At 49.5% G+C, this 16362-nt stretch overlaps 5 protein-coding genes across 5 annotated transcripts; 4 read left to right on the top strand and 1 right to left on the bottom strand.

Moving 5' to 3' along the window:
- Positions 1-1351: 1351 nt before the first annotated feature.
- Positions 1352-2367, bottom strand: PPTG_00531 (hypothetical protein). Its single transcript, XM_008891927.1, has one exon. The coding sequence runs from the start codon at positions 1898-1900 to the stop codon at positions 1574-1576; it is 327 nt and encodes a 108-aa protein (XP_008890175.1). The 5' UTR covers positions 1901-2367; the 3' UTR covers positions 1352-1573.
- PPTG_00530 (hypothetical protein) lies at positions 1994-3198 on the top strand. The gene has a single exon (XM_008891926.1). It carries the CDS (start codon positions 2672-2674, stop codon positions 2975-2977), a length of 306 nt encoding a protein of 101 aa, XP_008890174.1. The 5' UTR covers positions 1994-2671; the 3' UTR covers positions 2978-3198.
- A 93-nt stretch (positions 3199-3291) lies between these two features.
- On the top strand, positions 3292-4025 carry PPTG_00529 (hypothetical protein). The gene has a single exon (XM_008891925.1). It carries the CDS (start codon positions 3552-3554, stop codon positions 3852-3854), a length of 303 nt encoding a protein of 100 aa, XP_008890173.1. The 5' UTR covers positions 3292-3551; the 3' UTR covers positions 3855-4025.
- Positions 4026-4912: 887 nt separating this feature from the next.
- PPTG_00528 (hypothetical protein) lies at positions 4913-8138 on the top strand. Its single transcript, XM_008891924.1, has 3 exons — positions 4913-7375; positions 7444-7542; positions 7606-8138. Exons 1-3 carry the CDS (start codon positions 4958-4960, stop codon positions 7804-7806), a joined length of 2718 nt encoding a protein of 905 aa, XP_008890172.1. The 5' UTR covers positions 4913-4957; the 3' UTR covers positions 7807-8138.
- A 7304-nt stretch (positions 8139-15442) lies between these two features.
- Positions 15443-15870, top strand: PPTG_20756 (hypothetical protein; the record flags this gene model as incomplete). The annotated part of the gene is made up of 2 exons (XM_008892954.1): positions 15443-15586; positions 15835-15870. 2 exons carry the CDS (start codon positions 15443-15445, stop codon positions 15868-15870), a joined length of 180 nt encoding a protein of 59 aa, XP_008891202.1.
- Positions 15871-16362: the final 492 nt, after the last annotated feature.

The following is a 16362-nucleotide window of genomic DNA, read 5'->3' as shown; positions in this document are numbered from 1 at the left end:
GTTTGGGTTTGCCTCATTATCAAGCACACTTCTTGCAGCAAACACGGAATCAAGACACGACGAACCCATCCATGATGGCCACGTGCAATGCACCCTCTTTTAGCGACAAAGCCATATTCATTCCGACGTGCTGCGGTTCCGTCGCCACAGACCGCAATGCATAGCTTAACTGCTCAGTAAGCTTTGCTCACAATGTCAATACGGAAGCACGCCGCTTTAAGAACTGGTTTGCTGTATGAAAATTATTGTACCGCATAGAAAGTTGTATACCCCAAAAGTTATACTTAAAACGCATGAGTGATGATCCTGCAGCGTTCTCAGCACATGGTTGGTGCCTAGTTGGCAGCACCGACAGCGTGTTAGTTGGGGCATGATGACACTGGTGACCATTAAGCAGTTCCGAAGCTGAGGGCGAGTGATAATTTCCTTTGTTGTTGATTACAGCGCTACATTGTTGTATGGTAATAATGCTCGATTGAATTCTTCGTGCGGCCTCAAGCTACTGCTAGTAGCGCTAATATATCAACCGATGCTAGTCTACCTATCGACGAAGTCCAGTACTGACGAATGCCCTTGCCTCGATATACTGTCGGTACAAGGCGTTCTTCCTCGCCGGCGTATCGGCCGGATCTTGTCCCCGTTTCGTTTTGTTGCTGGGTATCGCCTTTATTTTACGCGAAAGTCTTTCCAATCGCAAAGCTTCGAGAAGGAGATATCGGACATGTTTGTGATCGTCATAGCTTCGATAGCAGCCGTCTTCTCGTACATGTACTTGTGCGTTGCCGAGTCGCTAAGTGGGGGTGCATTGCACGTGGCCATCATGGATGGGTTCGTCGTGTCTTGATTCCGTGTTTGCTGCAAGAAGTGTGCTTGATAATGAGGCAAACCCAAACGCTTTGTCCCTAGGCACCTGCGTAATGCAATGCATTGAGTGTGACGAATCAGCTCTAGCTAAAAATACAGTACAGTATAATAAAAGAGTTGGCGAGCACCTCACATGTTACTTACGTTTACTGTAAATATGTTTGAATTGCTTTCGGAACCAGTAGACGACGACGTCAAACTGTAACGCTCCGAGATGCGGCATACGATGATCGGGAGCGAGATCACAGCCTTGGACACCCGTCGGGCTGCAATAGGTGTATTAATCTCGACGTGCTTGTAATGTATGATTACATTGTTACCGTATCATAATCTCCATTTGTCCAATCCCAAAGCAACACCTCAACCGAGATCACAATGAGCTGTACAACTTCTGTAGCAGAATCGTCTAGACTCCACCTCAGTGAAATGAACTGCTTGGGTCCTCAAGTGCGCGCGGGTAACGAAAATGTATCGGTCCATACCAAACCTCGGGAACCGATGTGTATATTTATAATCGGTGTGTCGTTGGAAGATATCTTTTGGTATTTACCGGCTGGAAAACTATTTAGTGAAAACATGAACGATATCACCAAAGAAGTTCAGTTACGAGAGCGGTAATTGCTCAGATATAGCCTCACTATATTCATTTTTTTGTGTCACAGCGACACATTATCGGCTAGTATCTCGTACTAAGGATTGTGCTTAGCTGTCAGCGACTAAGAATCAACGACGGAAAATCGCCGGCTTCGCCATAACCATCGTAGCTTGTGAAGCAACAAACTGCTTCGCCAATGCCTCTCTCTGCGACGATGTCTCCTTCGATAACTCGTCGCCACCTTTTTGGTTGGAATTTAGCATCACTTTCTGATCGAACTTGGCTCCAGTGCCGGTCGCGGACGCAATGGAGAGCCCAGGCTTGACCATGGGGGTGGAAGAAGACTGTTTGTCGTTGGCATCCATGGCAGGAACTTGCGTAGAACGGAAAAAGTTGTAAAGTGAGGTAGAGGCTCCGGCTAAAGGAAGTGGATATTGTCATAGGAGAACACTGAGAGGGCGGTCAAGTGGGCACCGCGACCCACGAAAGCAGTGACGGAGTGTAGTGTAGTACTTTTCATCCTGACGAGTACCACGCACAAACACTCTACAGCAGAATGCGTGCGGATATCTACATGGATGTTTTATTGTCAGGAGCAGGGCTGTGCGGTGCTGCAGTATGGTTTCCAGTACATGGTACAAGCAGATATTAAATAGTTTCATGATTGCATTGCACGCGGCGTTGGTCGTAATCTACAGATCGTGTGTGTGAGGTTAGCTGTCGGCTGCATGTAAGGTGACTGCACCCTGGCTCAGGTAAATGAAATACAGGTACCAGCAGAACGCTGTCCAGTATACGCAGCGTTTAGGCAGTAAATATACAGGATAACGGATCGTCAAGAGAGGGCGTTGAGAGAGAAGCCGTATTACGAACACTCCTCCGTCAACGTGGCATTTTGTGGATAGCTGTTCGTAACTTTTTAGATGCCTCAGACTCTGGGCCAGAGAGATCGCAACATTATAGAAGCCCCAGAGAGATAGTTCTGCGCGCCTTCCTACGGGTTGGCTGTCTTGAGTCCAAGCTTGACTGGTCTTTGTCCGCTGTGGTGGTGCACGATGCAAGCTGTTGGGCTTTGCCCCAGCACCGCCGAGAATGCATGTATGTACAGTTGAAGACGAGTGATTGTCAGCGACTGCACTCTGTTGATTATTTGATTATTTGCAATTTTGCCAACAACATCAAACCCCCCAAGCAATAGCTACATCGCACGCCATGAACCCCTCAATGATGGCCACGCGCAACGCGCTTCCTCTCAGCAACCCAGCAACACTCATGTACATCCGCGAGAAGACGGCCACCACCGACGCAAGGACGACCACAAGAACCACCGACATCGCCCTCTCGAAACCTCGTAATTCAACACGGACAAGACTTTCGCTCAAGATGAAAGAGCTGTTCTCCAGCAACAAGACGGAGCGGCGGGAACAGGACCTGGCCGATCAGCCAGCGAGGAAGAGCGCCTTCTACCGGCAGTTTATTGAGGCAAGAGCATTCGTCAGTACTGGACTTCGTCGATAGGTAGATAGACTAGTAAGCAGCGTTAGAGTTAGCAGAGAATTCGGGTCGCACGAAGAAGAATTCAAACGAGCCTTATTACCAAACAAACTGTCACTCCAGTTTCTAAACCACTCAATGGCCACCTGCATCTCAAATGTCCTCGACTTACCCGCTGACATCAGTTTCCTAGCTAGCAACAAGCGTCGAGAGTGCCGATACATACAGGTACAATTTTGCTGTAGGCCGCGACGTGCATTCTCACAGTAGCTGTGGTACAGGACCATCACTCCTGCGCTTCAATGTTCCTGCCAAATCGAATAAGTTACACGGTACATACAGCATACCCGATCTTGAGGCGTCGCTTGTGCCGCATATTGTAGCTACCGCTGACTTTGTTGACTGGGTGCTTGGAATCGGCGACAGGGATTCCTCGAAGCAACTTCAGTTCTCCTCATTCGATAACTTTTGCACCTTCACAGCGGCTACGAATGATGGTATAGCTTGAGTGGAAGTGCTTCGAGCGGCGCGGGCTTCTCACTCTCCAATTTGCATCGAGCTCAACAGCCCCGAGACTCCAGCCAGCTAACCTGTCACGATGAACGCGCACACTCGCTTCGCCCTCGCTGTGAACACACACGGCAACCTCAAGTTTCTGCACGACAAGACCCAGGCAAGCAAAGACAACAATACCCACAAGACCGACAACCAGGCTGCCGAAGTCACCGTCGCGATGAAGCAGCGTCGAGATTCGAAATTCTCAAGAAAGATGAAGTCACTGCTTCCAGGCAAGAAGACCAAGGCTGAGCCGGCATCCGAGGAGGACGAGGCTGAACGGAAGCGCTCGACCATGGCCCAGCTCGTCGGTTCGCACGCGTTTGTGCAGTTGGGGCGACGCTAGACCGACGCGTATAGGACTCTAGCCTTATCGAGGCGATACTGTTCTTCGGTTTATTTGATTTATGGAATAGCTACAGCACTCAACAGGAAAGTGTTCGTATTAATAAAAGGAATTTGTATGGCGACAAAAGGACTTTAAAAACCTGAACATCCACATATTTGGCTGCCAAAATCTCGTTTTTATTGTTCCTTCGGATTGGTACTCTCACGTACCGTATTGCAATAATGCAAGGCAAAGTCTCCTATGCCTGTAGCTCGTAGGACTGCATTGTGAATATTCGAACTGTGAATATTCGATGGTTCGTCATCTCGCTTCTTAGAAACCTTAGGCTCCGCCAAGCGCACTCGATACTCTGCCCCTCAGTGTCACACACCCGACTTTTGCCACTGTGGCGTGATTTCAAGGTTTTCTCACAAGCGAACGTCGTTTCGAAGATACTAGTAGGATCGAAGAGTTCTTTGTGAACTTTGTGACCTGCATCCAGGAACGAGGGGTTGACGGGTTTGTAGAGTTAAACGCATTCGACTAAATTTCAGAAGCAGCCACCTCAACGAATTCCATCGTAACACGCTCTTTATCGCATATCGTACATGTATTAATGCTATTCATCTTGCTGTGCCCAGTTCTAGCGGTGACCCGTGAGCATCGCTGCCTTCGAGATGACAAATTGCCGCCAGAACACGTGCTTCCTCTCCTTCTTTACCAGCTCGGTAGGTAATCGTTGTTCGGCTTCTTTAGCTGCGAACGCTTCGTGCAGCGTACGCACCAGCTTCGCGTCGAAAGGATCGCGGAGGCCCATTGTGCCCCTGCCAGCGACGTTCACCGTTCTCTTGGGTTGTGATCCCTTGTCTCGGACATAGAGAAGAGTGCTGAGTGAGAAATGCAACGAGGTGCGCTAGATGGAATTCTTTGCGTATTTGCAAGTGAGCCAAATGACCCACTTCAACATCATATTACGTGCGCCACATCAACCTTCACTCTGACACCACTTCTGCAGTCGTACTTATACGAAACTTCTCTGTACTATTGTTTCTCAATTCCGCGCGCAGGTCGACATTTGAAAATCTCTAGGGGCAACAAGGCGGGCTCAGTCTCTCCATCTCATGGTTGCTGCCGTGTCCATTTCCCTCTCGGCGGCTCCGCGCACCACGCGAATGACCACACGTGCGTCTCCTCGAGCCGCTACAACGTCCACAGCTTCGTCCACCGCCTCTCTGTCCGCCACAGCGTCCACGGCTCCGTCCACTGCGTCAACCCGCCGTCGACCTCGTAATACTGGCCCATTAAAGGGCGTCGTGGCCATGGTGGACGTCCGCGTGGGCGCTGACGCTCAGATCGACTGCAGCGATGTCGTGGCTCGTAAACTACGTGAGCTGGGGGCCTCCACTGTCAAGCGGTTCACTCCCAAGCTCACTCACATGGTACTAAGCCACTTTACGCCGGTATGGAAGACCAAAATCGCCAAGTGGCAAGCAGGCGGCGGTTCTATGGCTGCAGCGGCCACAAGGTACGAGCTAAAGATCGTCTCACAGCTCTGGGTCAACGCCTGCTACGTCAGTAAGAAGCGAATGGACGAACGACCATTCTTCCCGGTAAGTCAGCACAATATTATAGACAGCAGTGCGAGTACAGTTAAACCCAAGCTCAAGAGACGACAGTCGCTCGGTTCAGAGGCTTCTAAGACGGAAAATAAAGAGAATACGGACACCAAGACAACAAGCGCTACGACAGAAGACAAGAAGGAGGCTACAACAGCGCCAACGTCGAATTTTAAGGTGAATAAGGCGCTGAATGGCGGCAGGAGGAAGCGACGCGCATTGTCGATGGAGCCAGTGACGTCAGATGCCATTCTGAAGATGCTGGGTACCGAGCCGGTGCCGGAAACAGAGTTCAGTACACCTAAGAAACAGCCTATTCGCCCCAAGAGTGTCAGCTCGTCGGCTAAGCGCAGGAAGACGCTGAATGGGCCACCGACACAACAGGATGAGGACGAAGTCACAGCGTCTCAAGCGAGTGGGATTGTAGCGGAGAGCGAGTCGGAGAATGAGGACGAGAGGGTGAAGACGAACGATGTGATTGTGATCCAGGACAGTCAAGCGAGTCAACCGTCTCCTGCTCCACTCAAGGAGCCCGTGGTCTTGTCAGGCTCGAGTAGTACACCTACTACCAGCAACGGGGAGTTCGATATAGGTACACCTGACGACAAGAGGCCGACAGCACGAGAACTACGACGTCGCAACAGGAACTCGCTCTCGTATGGCAGCGGATTGACGCTAAAGACTGGAATTTGGTCTTGTGCAGCGTGTGGGTGCTCGAATCCACGGTCACGTAGATATTGCACTGATTGCCACGCATCAAGAGGCTCCGCGAAGTCGCCAGGTGCTGATAGTACGGCGACTGCGTCGCCTGCAACTGTTGCGAGCACAGTAGACTCGCCCAAGACTCCAGCTACGCCGGCTACTGCATCAGCTCCTGCTACACCGAAGCCGAAGACGCCGACACCCAAGAAGAAGAGAACTCCAGGCTCTGCTAACAGTCTGAAGACACCTCTCAGTAGCCCATCGCTTGAACGGACTCCACGCTCACTAACGCGACCGACTGCAAGCTCAGCTGCCAAGATTCGAACACCAAGTCCAGCAGCATCTAGAGCGCGGTCTGCTACGAAAAGCGCAACTCCCAGTCCTGCAAGCAGATCAAGAACTCAAAGTCCAGCAGCACGGAGCTCTGTACCCAAGCAGACAACGCGTTCCTCATTGGCGAGTGCTTCAGTATCGATCGACATGCCAAAGCCTCCAGTGAAGAAAGCACAGCGGACAGTACCAGCGACAAAAGCCCCGTCAAGTGCCATGAAACTCACACAGAGTGCTGCGAAGAAGCGTGCACGTCCTCCTGTCTCCACCAGTAGTCTGACGACCCCAGTAGTCAAGAAAGCGCGACGAGATAACAAGGGAAGCACCGTGGACAAGCAGCTGGTAACTCCTGGCTCAGTCTCCGGGTTCATGCGAAAGCACCGTGAGGTAAACTCCACTCCGATTCCTATGGCGATGAGCTTCTCCAGCACAACAAGCAGAAAAACACCGCGAAAGTGTCCCCGTAACGTGTTTGGTATCACCGGAGTAAGTGCAGAAGCGCGTGGGGTTCTCCAATGTGCGATTCACGCAATCGACGCCAATATGGCCAATGAATCCGGATATCGCAAGGCGCGTGTGGTCAAGAGTGTGGATTACGCTGCAGGCGTGACGCATCTTATCGTGGGCAGAGATACAAAACGCACCATTAAAGTGCTTTTTGCGATTGCCCGTGGCGCTTGGATTGTGACTGAAGACTGGGCGTTTTCGTCCCTAGAACAAGAACGGTGGCTACCAGAAGAAGACTTTGAACTGACCATGTTTGCCAACAAGTTCTCGCGTGAGCACCCCGAGTCTCGGCAGATCTTCAAAGGCACCAAGTTTTTCGTTGGTTCGACCGTCGAACCATCGCGTGAAGTTCTGCAGTCTCTTATTCAAGTCGCAGGCGGAGAGGTAAGCCATTCATGTGACGCTGTGTGATGAAAATTCACTGATCTTTTGTTGTTTTATTGAAATTTCAGATTTCCAAACAGGTTTCAGTTGCAGACATTTGTATTTGTGGCGATGCGTCGCTGTTCCGACGAGCTCAGCGGACTGGTATTCGAGTTGTCACCGCGAAGGTCAGTTTACGTACAGCTAAACTGGTGCAAGATTGCTTAACTAACCGTATGTACACATTAAAGTGGGTATTTGATAGCATCGCGAGCATGAAGCTCCAAGGTGACACTGGGTACGCTTTTACCGAATCGTTCGGCACGCCTGCCAAGACTCCGTCAAAAAGTCGTCGTGCAGTGGAGTCCTTCGGTACACCTGCGCTAACCCCCGCGAAAAAGCGTTCAGCTGTGACTTCAGGACTCGAAGCTCACTCCACCGTTCCAGAGTAAACCAACAAGCGGCGTGTACGTCGCTGCTGCGACATCCCTTAAGTTTTGAATGTTCACGTCCTTTTCAAGTGATTTGACACAGGGTTGTAACATTCGCGATCCCATGACACACTCGAACCCACCTCTTTGTCATGTTGATACTGACTAGCGCTCTGGGTGCCCGCTACGCCGACGCTTTAGGCATGGCTAACTGGCTTTGTGTAGGTCAACCCTTCCTCCACTGCGCTGCGGAGTGTCCTACACGATGAAACAATTTTCTTGTAACTGTCCAAAACTTATACTAAGTAAATAAAATTGTTGGAACGCTGTTCACAGCCTTCATTAAACGAAAATACTACAACCGTTTCTACTGCAGCTGCAAAATACGACTAGGGCTACGCGACGCTGGGATAGAGATCTGGTCCCTTTGTTTATTACCTGTAACTAACTACACTGTAGTACCTCGGATACATGTTCATGACTACATATGAACCACAAAATACAGTAACAATCTAATTGGTGCTATTGTCGATTTTACGCGTGCCAAAACTGTAAGGTTCGCAAACAGAGAGAAGGTGCGACGCGAAGACGAATGGGCATCGCTACTAATGATATTAGGTCGAGGAAACAATAAGGTACTCGTGCTTTGGCTGAAGAGGCCCTTCAGATCTTAGCATTATTTCAAAAAAAATGCATACCCCCGAACTAACACATGCTAAAAATTTGCAGCGCCTATATAGACTTTTGAATAGTCCTTTTTAGCATACCCGCAAGTTTTTCTTCACTTTTGCGGATAAACTGGAGTAAGTTATCGTGGAAACGGTCGTGCCAGAAGACATTCAATTTGAGTCAAGCTTCAGGTAGGCTGTTGTGTTTCGCGACCTGGAGCGCCCGCCGAGACTGTGGTCGTCATCGGACAGGGCAACGTGGTGGTCGACTGCGCGCGTATCCTCACGAAGAAAGTGGATGAGCTGGCAATTACAGATATATTGTTGCCCTTAAGGTGGAGGCGCTGGCGGCAGCAGCATCAAGGATGTTTTCCTCGTAGGACTCACAAGCTCAACGCCGTTCGATGACATCCATCGCGCTCGGGGGGGGGGGGCTGAATCAAGAAGCTCGGTATCGACTTCTTTGTTGCATTCTAGAGCGCTGGTAGCAACCTGACTAGTTGCAGCGCAGAGGTCTAGCACGCGATTTGCATTGTGCAGTAGCTGCGGCAGCATTGTGATAGCTGCACAATTGACGGCTCAAATATGTTCGTGTCTGTGGCCCAACAAGCGCCCTAGTGGCCCAGGCTGATGGTGTCGAATGGGTCCCCATAAGGGAAGTGGTCAATTAGGTGCAATTTTCGGAAAGGCACTGCGTCGGACTCCAGCTTCGGAAGTCATAAGTTTTGACAGTTCTGGAAACCTCCAGAATTTCTCTTTTGTTAAGGAGGTGATTGGCACATAATATGACAGTGTTGCAATGGGAGATTGGTGTCGTCCACAGAAAGGGATCGGATGAACATTTATGCGGCAGGAGGATCGACCGGTCAGCTGGCAGACAGAAGCTCTAAGAAGTATTCAACCAAATATAGGTGGCCGTGTTAATCTCTCGTCAGACGTGTAGATGAACATTTCAAAGGATCATCATTTGGGTATACAGCTGACAGTATTTGGCGTAACGTTAACATGTGTGCTATCTGCTCTTGGTGATCGCCACGACGGACTTGCGATAGCAAAGGATCTGGAGAAGGCTGTAAAGAAGAGTATGTCAGAAGGATGGAATATTGGGGAATATTGGTGCCATAATTACCGACAATGCTGGACAAAGCGACCGTGTGCGACATATTTTTGACTCTTCGGTGACCTCACATCGTCTTCGTCATTTTCTTTGCGTATGGTATCAACAACGTGGTCAAGTCGGTTATGAAGTCAACGTTTCGGGAGGTAGCTGGAAAAGCTGCCAGCGCTGTCAATTGTGTCTATCAGGATCCTAAAAGTGGCTAAAGCGTGCGCAACATCTCATGATGAAGGTTTATGGTCGAGAATTGGGGTCACAATTGCTTTGCGCGACTTGATGGAGCTCGACGCAAGGGGACGATGCTCCTACCACAGAATCTAGAGGGACAAAAATCAATTTACAACGGTGCACAAGACCTGGCTCTACAGCTATTAAAACAGATGTAAAATACTTACCCATTAACTAGGGTAAATATATTTTATTTTCCTATTTAGTGTTCCGAATATACACCATTATGGAGCAGTAATAAAGAGCAAAGTCTATTTTTGGGGATTCTGGGACTTAGGTGTTTTTTTTGCGAGTCCTATTTTCTTTCTGTATAATTTTGGTAACTAAATTTGGTAATGTTTTTCACAGAAAACACAATGTATTGAAGTTGAAGTTAAATCTTGCTCTCAACGAAAACCAGCGCCTTGTGTAGGAAGCGCATCCGTAAATAAGGCAGGAGGTCGTAAATGCATTTGTCCCACGGCTTCTTAGGGAGGAGCATCTCCAAGACTGCGATACACCATACTCCACACGAGCTGCCATCCTGTTGGATGCACCATTTCAGTTTCTCATAGATAACCTGATCTTGTAGCTGCAGCAGATCTTCAATCGTCGCTCGAACGCTCTTTTCGATGATGTTGTAGTTGTGGGAGGATTGCATAGGGTCGAACATGTAACATGTCGCCTTCATTGTCTTGGGATTAATGTTTCGATCAACGAGAAATGCTACCCAGTGCAGATCAATATGGAAGATGCATATGACTCGCTCGTTCTTGGGGTCACTTGCACGAAAACCATCAGCCGTACGCAGCCTTTGATCAGGGAGTTTAAAGTCTTGATAGCTAGGGTTAATGATGCCGACGCCGCGATACTCATCGCGCAGCACCAACATCGACACTTGAATCGACGCCGTATGAAGCCACAGGTTTTCGCGGAAGTCGAGAAGCTGGTACCCCGACACAACCTCCCCGGGGGTTTTATTAACGCTGAGGTTCAGAACTTCCACATACCACTTGCGCTCGTTCTGCAAACACCACAGATTCGGTAAGTTTTGGTGTGAATTCGGTATAAATTTGTGAGCACAGTACCTTTGTGACGTTGCTCGTATCCGCCAAGGGCTCACGTAGATCTGCAATACACCACTCCACGCCATCAATCCACTCCGTTGTTCTCGCCACCAAGCTGAAACGAGATCGAGCTTCTAAAAGGGAAGCCATGGTATCCAGCTGATCGAAAATAGCGTATCCGTAGTCAGGCCAATACGCCAGAAGATCGATATCTTGCTTGATCTTGATTTTTTCAATGGCTGCAACGATTGCAGGCGCTTGCGGTATTGCTTTGATCACTGGAACCTCCTGGTCAACATCCTTGGGGCGCACACTGAGCGCTCCTTGTATCTCAACAGTAGGGAGATCAAACGCATCGATCTTTGCCTTCGCCTTCATGGCACTGTATGGTCCGTCCAGCAGTTCGGCGACATCGTCAAAAGTGACTACCTTGGAAGCTTTATCCTCTCTGTATCTATTTGTCAATTCACGTGCTCTGGCAGCTTCCGCTCGAGCGTGCGCCCTCTTCCTCTGCGCCTTGGTCATGCCATTAATTACCTGTCTCTTTGCGAATGACCACGTCACTGCGGCGACACTTGTGAGGTGCGTCTGCTGTGAATTCGGTGAGACTTTGGGTGGATTTGGTATAGATTTGGTAATCGTTGAGGTTTCGAAGGACGGCGTGGACTCGCCGACAGCATCGAGTTCGCGTACAACTCCACCACGGCTGGCTTCACCGTTTCTCTGGCTCCCGTACACTTGCACCAGGTCTTGGTCGATATGGATTGGAGAAGCCACGCCTTCGAGAGGTATTTGAGATAGTTGTGCACCCTCCATTGGCGAAACTTGATAGAGTCTGGGAAACACAGGATTACCACGCTCGCTAAAGTTCACCACTTCACCAGCGTTTAGTACCTCGAAAAAGTTCTCGAGCCACGTTAGGGCTACGCGAAATGTTCGTGTAGATTGAAGAGCCAATCGGTCCACGATCTTCTCTGTGATGACCTTGGCTTCGATGTACTTGTTACTACTCGAAACCGCGCGGCCTTTAGGCACCGAAGGCAAAACCTTTTGCTTTAGCCCTCCCGTAGATACGTCGCCCTCGTCAATGTCATTTTCAGGGCTATGGCGGATCCACCTTGTTGCAAAATACCTTATGGGAGGAATACAGGTTTCGAAGTTGCACGTACTTCTCACAAACATCACATGTCGGCAGGGCAACAGGCAGGTCTTCATGAAGATACAGTTGCAGGAGCTTGTCTTCAACACCAAAACCAACATTAGCATGAATACCGAATTTTTGCAAAAAGCACCGAAACTACACAAAATCCAAAACTTACCCGCGTATTCACCTCGTGGGTGCCACCTGACACTGCACTCGTCAACGTCGCCATGCCTCCATCGTCATGCTGAACAGTGTAGTCCGCTCGGGTGCCGGTAGCATGATAATGTTCCTTCGATAGTAACTCATGCGCGAACGGTCTAATATGAATATCCAGCTTTGTCAGTTCTTCATCTTCACTTTCCCTGGTCGGGCGACTGCCGACACGGTGATACTCCGCCAGATACTGCTCCTCCGCATATACTTGCAAAGCTATCAACGTTGAAAGAAGCTGGTCAATGGAGTAAGAGTCCTCGACAACGTCCTTAATTTTCCCCATTGCGACTCGATACGGTTGTTCGTATTGTTCGTGAGATGTGGAACGTCACCACGCTTGTAGGTTACCCATTCATCCTGGAACAGATCCCAGTTGTCCACGAAAGTTTTGTACAGTTTGTGCGAGCTGTTATCTCCAAGCAGCCGAGGAAGAGTGGCTTTCAATTCCTCGTAAGCCGCACTACTTTTTGCGTACACGAGATCACGCATAAGACTCTTGGCGTCCTCCTTCACTCCAGGCGCCAAGCGCGTAACCAGCTTATTCAGCCACGTAAGCGCATGCCATTGGCACAGTAGCTGGCGTGCATCAGGAAACTCGTCCCGCAGCACATCTTTCTCGTATATAGCCTTGTCCGACATGAAAAGTTGAATCTTACCCCACTCAGGATTATTTTCCTTAAAGATTTCTGCCACACGCCTCAAGTTGGCCTTCTCCTCGCTATCTACAAGGGCATGATGAACATATTGTCCCTACATTGAAAGTCGGTTAAGGCTTAACCATACAACTTATACGTATGCTACACAGATACCTTCCCGAACACGTCGTGAGCCATGAAGCTAAAAAGCTTGTAACGGTTCGCGTTGTATTGTGTGTGTGGAGTATACGAGAACAGTCTCAGGGAAAGCCTTGAACAAACGTTTCATCCCTGCCGTCTGGAACGTAGCAATCCGTGCAATATTCGTCTCACTGTCCACGAGCACCTGAGCAGCGTTACCGTTCCTCTGTCTGGTAAAATCCTCGAGAACAGCAAATGCACGCTGAGCATCCGTAAGCCCAGCTTGGACTGAAGCGTTGTGCCTCTGCACCATGTTGTGAACATCTTTTAAGTTCGTCTTCTTGCCTGCCAAAATCACACAGAATTCATACCAAAAACACACAAAATTTAGACTGAATACCTCATACCAAATCCACACTAAACAAGTTCACCTGTTCTCTCCTGGAGGTACTGCAGTATGCCTTTTGCTGTAGCCCCAGCCTTGCGCAGCACTGCAACATCACTCTTTAGCTGAGGATCCTTCACTGTCCTGTTCTCGGTGTAACCTTCGTAAGTGTGCTTGCTCACCGCGTGATTATGGCTTCCAGAGGCGTTTGCACGTAAGTACCACCTGCCACTGATAGAGGCAGTCACTGTCAGGTTCACTCTTGCCGGGCAGTTGGTGTCGCGGACGTTGTTGTGGTTGCGCTTGCCTTTGCCTTTCGGCTCGTAAGGCTGACCGTGTGTGCACACCAGTGTCTTTGAATAAGTCACCCACTCGTCCGGTACCAACGTTACTGCCTTCTTTGTCTTTTTCCATGCAACCTTCCTGGCTTTCGAACTGGCAACGATTGTTTGTTTCGAGCAGCAACAGACGTGCTTGTGCGCTTTGTGACCGTTGAAACGTTTCCAACTGAAAAATGTCGAATACCGCGTGGAACCTATCCCAGGAGTCGAAGGAGCTCTCGAATCCGTAGAACCAGGCAGGCACTGCGCTCTTCACCCGGAGGTCGGATTTTGGGTGTGGATTCGGTGAGATTTCTGCTGGTGCTTCAGAGCCTTTGCTGCCATCATCGCTGTTGTCGGAATCACTCGCACTCCCATCATCACTCGCACTCCCATCATCACTCGCAGCAGCAACTCCGTCGTCTTTAGAATCTCCATCTCCTCTCTCACTGGTACTGTCTTCATCTTCAGCTTCTTCTTCGTCCTCATAAGTACTCTCCTCCTCGTCAGCGTTCCTCGTCTTCCTGGCTAGAACGCTCGTCCTGTTCAGGGTCGTCTTCCGGATCTGAATCTGTGTCAATGCCAAACATTTCTCGAAGGTCGGCTCTTTCCCGTTTTGCCTGCTCTCTCTGGTGGTCGCTGCCTCTTGCGACATCTTCCTCCCCATATCTCAGCATGACGGTTGCGTATCGAGTGCGCTTCTGCCGTCCTTGAATTGCCGGTTTCGTTTCCTCTGTGTCCACGCGAGAACGGGCAACCTTTTCCGCTTTATGAGCATCCGAAAGTGATTGATTGTAGACCGGAAGCGGTGGGAGAATAGGACTTGCAGGTTTCCGCTTCCTTGCGCTGGGTTCCAGCTCCGTTGTGGCACTCACACCTGCATTCGAATATCGCGAAGGACCATCTTGCACCTGTGTTAAAGTAGTGTTAGTTTCGGTAGGTTAAATGCAGGCATGTTGCATCACTTACCATGGCGATCTGCGGTTCGGCGCTGTATTTGTGCTTGAGGGAGAGGATCGGCGAATGACAGCCACTAATATCTGGCGCCATTTTTTTTTTTTGAAAAATCAGGCAAGGAAATTTATCTCGGAATTTATCTTCCTTTGTCTCAAAGTTCAACCCAAACCACTGAAAACCGGCTCGATCTGGTCCACCAAACTTACACAAAATTTGACAATAATCACACAAAATCTGAATTCTAGATTCTGTGGTACCAGCGTCTCCCGACGCAAGGCTGCTTTGCCCCCTTCTGCGAGTAAAAACTATCCAACAAATGCTACAACATCAATACGGAAAGAGTGGTGATTTCCCGTCCAGTCTTCGTGTATTGGGTGAAACTGACTTTTGGGTGGGATTGAAAAGTGCCGAAGCTGTTATAGCGTTTTTTTGTTTCTATTCTATCAGCTACAGCAAAACAAAAACACTGTTGGCGACGTCGTGATTTCCTACCGATATATTTTCCTCGGTTTTCGAGATAATGCGGGCATATCTGATGAGCTCATACAATGTGTTGAGCATCAATTGGCGCAGATCAAACAACCTCTCTTTATGCTGGGCTATGCTTTACATCCTGTTTTCGCCAACCAAGCTTGAGCGCTTCCAGCTACAAAAGTGTCAGGCATTGCCCGTCTTCCAAAGATAGCTATGTGTACCGTATTATTAAGCCATTGAAGCAAGAAGGGGAGCAATTGATGCACACATGTTTACACGCTGCATACTATACACGATCAACCATAGCACACAAATGAGTGAGCCCATACATGGTCAGGAACTTGTCGGACGCGAAGGAAGTCGCCAAAGTTGGAGTGACATTGTGGCACACGTCAACCACCGATTGGATTATCTTCGGCATGCGTGTGAACGGATCCACCACCAACATCTCGGCACCGCTAAACGCCACGCCGGTATGAGCTACCGCAGAGCATCACTGTCGTTGTCACTGTCGCCGCACATTCCCACTATCTCTCCCGTCTCCATGCACAACCACAGGTAGTCAAACGTCACATCCGTTACCACCAGCTCCCCGTCCTCGCCCTGCCCCACCAAATGCTTCAACGTCTGTAGACCGTACTACCTCTCCTGAGCCATGTCGTGCCACACCAACATCTGCACCTCGATCGTCGCCGCAATCTCACCTGGAACCATGTACTAGCTTGACAACACCATGCCGTTCTGGTGCACGATGTAGCAACCGCGCATGCATTGTTGCTCGTTGTCATGACGGTGCGGCCGTCGTCAGCCTTGGGGTTTGTGATTGTGTCGTCCTCGTGCTCGTTGCAAAGCAGGACGCGGCCCAGCAACGACAGATGCTGTCCACCGCATCGCTACTGTCGGCGAGTTTGACGAGTCGTTTGGCAGCTCCCGGTATGACAGATCGAGCAGGTAGCAGCCGTCTTATGCAAGGTGGTCGCCCACGGTCTCGTTGTCAGCATTCCCAGCTGCTGCATGCTCTCGTACGACAGTGTTGATTTTTAACGTCCCTTTTTACTTAACGTAAGTGAAAACTAGTGTAAAAATGTAAAAATTCGATTTTCTAATGTAAAAATAGCAAAATATATCATTCCCCCCAAGTCAAACAAAAGTAGCCGGAAGGAGGCGAGGCGAAGAGCACGAAGCAGAGTTCGGCGGCGCTGTTGGATACATGCCAAGGTAAGCTAACAGCACATTCGCTTGTAAACTG

Source organism: Phytophthora parasitica, assembly GCF_000247585.1.
Source record: "Phytophthora parasitica INRA-310 unplaced genomic scaffold supercont2.1, whole genome shotgun sequence".
NCBI classification, from domain to species: Eukaryota; Oomycota; class Peronosporomycetes; order Peronosporales; family Peronosporaceae; genus Phytophthora; species Phytophthora nicotianae.
Note: the sequence above shows the minus strand (reverse complement) of the source record. Positions and strands in the feature narration are given on the sequence as shown.

What these genes read in the sequence shown, in the direction of transcription:
- PPTG_00531 (XM_008891927.1), bottom strand. Translation starts at nt 1,900, where the DNA reads ATGACAATATCCACTTCCTTTAGCCGGAGCCTCTACCTCACTTTACAA.
- PPTG_00530 (XM_008891926.1), top strand. Translation starts at nt 2,672, where the DNA reads ATGAACCCCTCAATGATGGCCACGCGCAACGCGCTTCCTCTCAGCAAC.
- PPTG_00529 (XM_008891925.1), top strand. Translation starts at nt 3,552, where the DNA reads ATGAACGCGCACACTCGCTTCGCCCTCGCTGTGAACACACACGGCAAC.
- PPTG_00528 (XM_008891924.1), top strand. Translation starts at nt 4,958, where the DNA reads ATGGTTGCTGCCGTGTCCATTTCCCTCTCGGCGGCTCCGCGCACCACG. An exon ending in TTCAAGTCGCAGGCGGAGAG is followed by an intron (nt 7,376 to 7,443) that starts GTAAGCCATTCA and finishes TTGAAATTTCAG; the next exon opens with ATTTCCAAACAGGTTTCAGT. An exon ending in TTCGAGTTGTCACCGCGAAG is followed by an intron (nt 7,543 to 7,605) that starts GTCAGTTTACGT and finishes TACACATTAAAG; the next exon opens with TGGGTATTTGATAGCATCGC.